The sequence below is a fragment of the Tursiops truncatus genome, chromosome 2 (genome assembly GCF_011762595.2).
Source record: "Tursiops truncatus isolate mTurTru1 chromosome 2, mTurTru1.mat.Y, whole genome shotgun sequence".
NCBI classification, from domain to species: Eukaryota; Metazoa; Chordata; class Mammalia; order Artiodactyla; family Delphinidae; genus Tursiops; species Tursiops truncatus.
The window spans coordinates 140,967,271-140,973,270 of record NC_047035.1 but is presented as its reverse complement, the minus strand read 5'-3'; the positions used below and the strand labels follow the sequence as shown (position 1 = coordinate 140,973,270).

General features: G+C 45.6%; 1 protein-coding gene across 3 annotated transcripts in view; it reads left to right on the top strand.

Moving 5' to 3' along the window:
- The first annotated feature begins 2,878 nt into the window (after positions 1-2,878).
- BTBD1 (BTB domain containing 1) overlaps positions 2,879-6,000 on the top strand; it is a 45,460-nt gene continuing 42,338 nt past the window's right edge. The window contains exon 1 of one of the 3 annotated variants that reach the window (XM_019945828.3): positions 2,879-3,379. In XM_019945828.3, the coding sequence (XP_019801387.1) occupies positions 2,970-3,379 (410 nt within the window). In that variant the 5' untranslated portion in view covers positions 2,879-2,969. The remainder of the gene's footprint in view (positions 3,380-6,000) is intronic. The other 2 variants (XM_019945829.3, XM_019945827.3) reach the window with 2 other exon arrangements.

The window sequence follows — 6,000 nt, the reverse complement described above, 5'->3', positions numbered from 1 at the left end:
TTGTTATTGATTTCTAACTTCATCTCTTTGTGGTCAGAGAAGACATGTCCCATGTTCACTTGAGAAGAATGTGCATGTTGTTGAGTGGAGTGTTCTGTATATGTCAGATCTAGTTGGCTTATCAGGTTGTTCAAGTCCTCTATTTCCTTACTCATCTTCTATCTGGTTGTTCTATCCATTACTGTGAGTGGGATATTGATGTCTCTAACTATTACTGTAGAACCGTCTATTTCTCCCTTCAATTCTGTCAGTTTTTGCTTCATAAGTTTTCAGCCATTATTTCTTCAAGTGTTCTCTCTGCCCCTTTCACTCTCTCTTCTCCTTCTAGAACTCCCACAGTGTTGTCTCTTTTATGAGGGCCTGTAGTTCTCTTAGGCTCTGTTTGCTTTTCTTCAATCTTTTTTCTTTCTGTTCTCTGCCTTGACGACTTCTATTGTCTTATCTTTAAGTTTGCTGATTCTTTTTTTCTGCTTGCTCAAGTGTGCCCTTGAATTCTTCTAGCAAATTTTTCATTTCAGTTATTGTACTTTTCAGCTCTGGAATTTCTTTTCGGTTTCTTTTCAAGCTTCCTATCTCTTTATTGATACGTCTGTTTTGTTCACACATCATTTTCTCGATTTTCTCCACGTTTTCTTAAGTTAGCTGAGCATCTTTAAGATAGTTGTTTTAAAGTCTGTCTAGTATATCTGCCATTAGGTCTTTTTCAGGAACAGTTTCTGCTGATTTATTTTTTTCCTTTGAATGGGTCAAACTTTCCTATTTCTTTGTATGCCTTGCGATTTTTTTTGTTGAACACTGGACATTTGCATCTAGTAATGTGGTAATTTTGCAAATCAGATTCTCCCTTTTCCCCAGCATTTGCTATTTTTGTTGTTTTGATTACTGTAAAATCTGTCTCTTTGCCAAGGATCAGCCTGAGGTATAAACTTAAGGTCTTCTCAGGTCTTTTCTCAGCCTTTTGGGCATGTATGGTTACTTTCTAATTTTCCCCATGAATACAGTTGCTTTTTAATATACTAGTCTTTAATACCTGGCTCCCCAAAAGGTAAAAACTGAAAATGAAGGACGGGGGTGGAGGGGTGGGGGGAGGGAAGGTGCTGGTCCTTTAAATCCTCAGGAAGTCACTTCAGCTAAAGCATCTTGCAACAATGGAGAGAGGTACTACAACAACAATAGCTGCCCCCTCTTTGTACATTTGTGTTCAGAAGCAGAAATCAGAGCACAGATCCCCAGTGTTTGGAGGATAGGTGCCTTTTTGCCCTCCCTGGCTCCTCCTACAAGCTGTTGACTGAAAAAAAAATGCACAACGTTAGAGTTGTGAGTTAAGTTTTATTTGGGGCAAAATGAGGACTATAGCCTGGGAGACAGCATTTCAGATAGCTCTGAGAAACTGCTCCAAAGAGTGGGGAGGTCATATATATGTGATTTTGGTGAAGGGGGAGTACATGCAATCAAGCACATATTTTTTGAAGTTTTCTGCTAGTCTTGTGAAGTTTACTGCTAGTCACAAGGAGCAGACATCACCGTAAAGGATTTTAGTGCTTTTCTAGATATGAGGAGATACAAGAATTGGACTCCTGAAAATATCTAACTATCCGAAGACCTGTTCCGCCAGTTTTTCCCAGAGCACAGAGGGCCTCATTCCCGATCTCCACCCTGAACTCCTTTCAGGGGGTGTTGAAGGTCAGCAGCTGCAGCGGCTCATAATTTGATCCTTATAGAGGTAGATGGCAAGTGCCAATTTGTAGGTGACAAAGCTGTGTGCAAGCTGCTCCGGGAACACGGGTACTGCCATGCAGCTGGTGGTGACGGATGGGTAGCTGCTACTGTGCAAAGAGCTCAAGTTGACCAAAATTAACAGCGATTTACTGTCCAAGTCTTCCCCTAGAAGTTACCAGCCTTCAACAGAGTCCAGAGTGCCAAAATAAGTACATCAGACAGATTCAGCCAGTGGAATTGTTATTTAGGTGGGGAGTCAGATTCCTGGTGCTTCCTACTCTGCCATCCTCCCAGATCCTCTATTTCACTTATTTTCATTGTTTTCATTTTGGTAAACAACTGCTTTTGGCTATGCCCTAGCCTTGAGCTCAACTTTTGTGTTCCACAAGTTTTGATAACGCAGTGTCTTCATTTTTTTTGCTGTTAAATTATGACTTTATTGTCCCGTACCAGATAATGCAGCCTGTACTACTTGTATTATTTTTGCTTTGGTACCTTTGAGGGTTTTTTTGAGATTTAAAATACGGTTAATTTTTGGTAATGGGTTAAAATACATTTTAAAAAATGCCTGAGTCCACACAGATACCAAAATTAGAGACAGAACAGGAAGAAGGAGGAAAGGGAAGGCTGTTAGATGCAGAGGGTCTCCAAGCTGTGCTCCAGGGGTACTACAGGAGCAGCGGCCCTCTGGAGCGGTGACTTGGACGACACTGGGGGAGGGGGCTACGTGGAATCAGGTCGTCCCCTCCCACATGCTTTGCCGGCTATGCCCTCGGGCCCCCTCCACTTCCAGGCCTGCGACTCCTAGAAGGAGAGCCTAGGGACCTGTCCTAGATACAAGTGGGGGGCGCTGCAGCTGGTGACGAGGGGCCTGAAGGTAGGGAGGGGCGAGGGCTTCGGGGCCCGCAGGTCTGAGGAGGCGCCCGTGCCGGGCCGCATGTAGCCCACCGAAGTCCCACCACCCGGAGCGCGGGACTCGGGTAAGCTCGGTGCGCCCAGGGCGGCCCAGACGCCGCAGGGATCACCGACCCCTCCAGGTCCGGCCTGGGCGGCCACGCGCGCCTCCGCCTCCCGGCCCAGCGGGGACGCGCGCAGGGAAGCTCAGGGCGGGGCCGGCGGAGGCGCGCGGCCTCCGGAAGCGCCTTTCCCGGAAGGCAGGGAGGCGGTGCCGGCCTCGGGGGGCGGCCTCGGCGATGGCGGCTGGGCGGCGGGAGCGCTGTCTCTAGCCCGCAGAGCCGCGCCGCTGGAGGATGGCCTCGCTCGGACCGGCAGCTACGGGCGAGCAGGTCCCGGGGGCTGAGGCGGAGCCGGGCGCCGCGGGGCCGCCGCCGCCGCCACCGCCGCCGCCGTCCTCTCTGGGGCCCCTGCTACCCCTGCAGCGGGAGCCGCTGTACAACTGGCAGGCGACCAAGGCGTCGCTGAAGGAGCGCTTCGCGTTCCTCTTCAACTCGGAGCTGCTGAGCGATGTGCGCTTCGTGCTGGGCAAGGGCCGCGGCGCCGCCGCCGCCGCTGGGGGCCCGCAGCGCATCCCCGCCCACCGCTTCGTGCTGGCTGCCGGCAGCGCAGTCTTCGACGCCATGTTCAACGGCGGCATGGCCACGACGTCGGCCGAGATCGAGCTGCCCGACGTGGAGCCCGCCGCCTTCCTGGCACTGCTGAGGTGAGCGGCGGGCACCGAGCCGGCCTCCCCAACCCCGCTCTCCTTACCCTCCTTACCCTCCCGGCCTCAGTTTCCTCCCGAGTCTGTGATGCTCGGGAAGGGCGAAACCGAAATTTGTCGGCCGGGACGGCTGCCCGCCGGCTGTGAGAGTAAATATTAGTGTCTAAGGCCAATTAGCGTGCGTTTTCACATTCCAGTAGCGGGTTGTTGCCCACGCTTGGGAATTAGAGAAGTGGTGAGGACAGAGTATGGGTCAGGTTGTCCTGATTGCCCATTTGCGACATTTTAGATTTTTGTTGGGGAAGAGGGATACTTGGGAAGTCTTGTAGACGAGATGACCTTTTAAATTTTTTTAAAATTTATTTTTACTTTATTTTTTTTTTTTTTCGTACGCGGGCCTCTCACTGTTGTGGCCTCTCCCGTTGCAGAGCACAGGCTCCGGATGTGCAGGCTCAGCGGCCATGGCTCAGGGGCCCAGCCGCTCCACGGCATGTGGGATCTTCCCGGACTGGGGCACGAACCCGTGTCCCCTGCATTGGCAGGCGGACTCTCAACCACTGCGCCACCAGGGAAGCCCCTATTTTTACTTTTATTTTATTTTTATCCTCTTAACGCCTTTTTCATTCGTGTTAGTTGTCATGATCCAGGACAGTGAATATCAAACAAGTAAGTTTGGCTTTAGCTACCTTTTGTTCCTGCAGATAAGGTTATGTTTGCTTAAAAACGAATCTCCCTTTCGATGTTAAGAGTTTGCTTTTTGATTACTTGAGGATAGAAGATTGACTTCTGATTAATTTTATTTAATGGAAGGGAGCTAATAGTTTGGCATTATTAGCTGTTATTCATGAAAGGCCGTTTCGGAACGTATAGGTATTGTTTGCTACAATTTTACAAATGGGACTGCAGCCCAGAGAAGTCAAGTAACTTGAAGAGGTAACAGAGCCAAGTCATAGCAGAGGCCATGTGTGTTTCATTATACCAAGATGGTTTTATCTGCCTGAGTAGAATGTATCATTAAAATAGCAGTCTTGGGTGGTACTGAGACAAAAACAGGTAGGTCAGTGGAAGAGATAAATACTCCACAAAGGCTCACAGCTCTCAGGAAGATCAAGGAAATTGAATACAAAGTTAACACAACACAGGTAGAAAAGAAATCTAAAATCCCATTAATAAGTGGATAAAGACAGGATAGATAACTTAGGGAAAGAAAAAATAATAATTAACAATGAATGTTTAACTTCGATAGTAATTAAAGAAGTGCACATTAAAAAATGTACTTTTCCTCTTCCATTAAACCCTCCAGTTGTTTTTTTTTTTAAGATAACATCTGGGGAGCCCTCTCTGACAGAGGTGGTGGTAAAACAGTCTGGCACTGTAGATTGTTTTCCCCACAGGTAGGAGGTATTCAAGTACTGAAAATGTTCCCCACAAAAATATTTAAGGCAGGATTATTTATAGTAGTGAGGAAGTAGTCAAGCAGAGAGAATGCTTAGATAAACAGTGATAGGTGCATTTGATGGAATGTAGTGCAGCAACTAGGTATGATATTCATGAAGACTAGGTAATAATATTAATGTGGAAAATGTATATAATTAGCATTTGAAACTGTGCTCACTATGATTAAAGACTGGGAAAAGAAACAGCAAATGTATACTTAGAGAAAAGGAGAGAAGGAAATATACCAAAATGCTAACCAAAGTTGTGTTGGAATGGTAAGATGATGTTGACTTTTCTTTTCTCTTTGTTTCTCATATTTTTTGTAATTTAGTTCAATTACATTTATAAAGGGGGAAAAAACAACTCAAAAGCTAGGATCTAGATCATTTTGGTTTTTGGTTTGAAGTCAACCAGGAGGATTGGTTATAGCTCATTTAGATTTTCTAAACTAGAAGTATTCTTTAATGAGCTGTTGGTCCACCTGCATTGTAATCACCTGGAGTACTTGTTAAATTTGTAGGTCTCTTCCCTCGTTACAATATTGTAATATTTGGAGGTGGGACCTTGAGAGCATATTTAATACTCTCCCTAAATACTGATACGTGAGAGCCACTGATCTAAAAATATTGTTGGGTAGCTTTTTCCTTTAAAAAACATTGAGATTGCTAGGATAAGAATGTAGAGGGAAAATGCTGATTTCATACTTTCACTGAAGCTGTTGATCAGTCAATACTTTCCCATCAATAGAAAATAAGTGAATTAATCTGAGTCCTTGAAATTTTCCTGTTTTCAGCGTAGTCATGTTATTTGTCCTTCAGGTTCTAGTCATTGTTCTATTCTGGAAGTGATTTTTAAACTTAGGTTATTTAATGGCTGGTTATGAAGCATAGGTGCTGTGCTTACCTATTATTGCGTGACAAAAAGATGTCTCACAGTACTTGCTGAGGTGGAAAAGCAGGTTAGCTTGGGCATATTTTTATGTTTACAACTTGAATTAGTTAATATTACTTAAAGGCTTTTGAACTTGAGTTTGAAGCACTTTAAGAAACTGCTCACTTTGATCTGCCAGACCTTTACGTGATGTTCTTTAGTTGCTCATTTGAGAAATACTGCCTCCCTTGTTATGGACTTCGTCTTCTTTCTCTCTTAAATCCACATATCCAGTCCTGTTCATTCCATCTGTT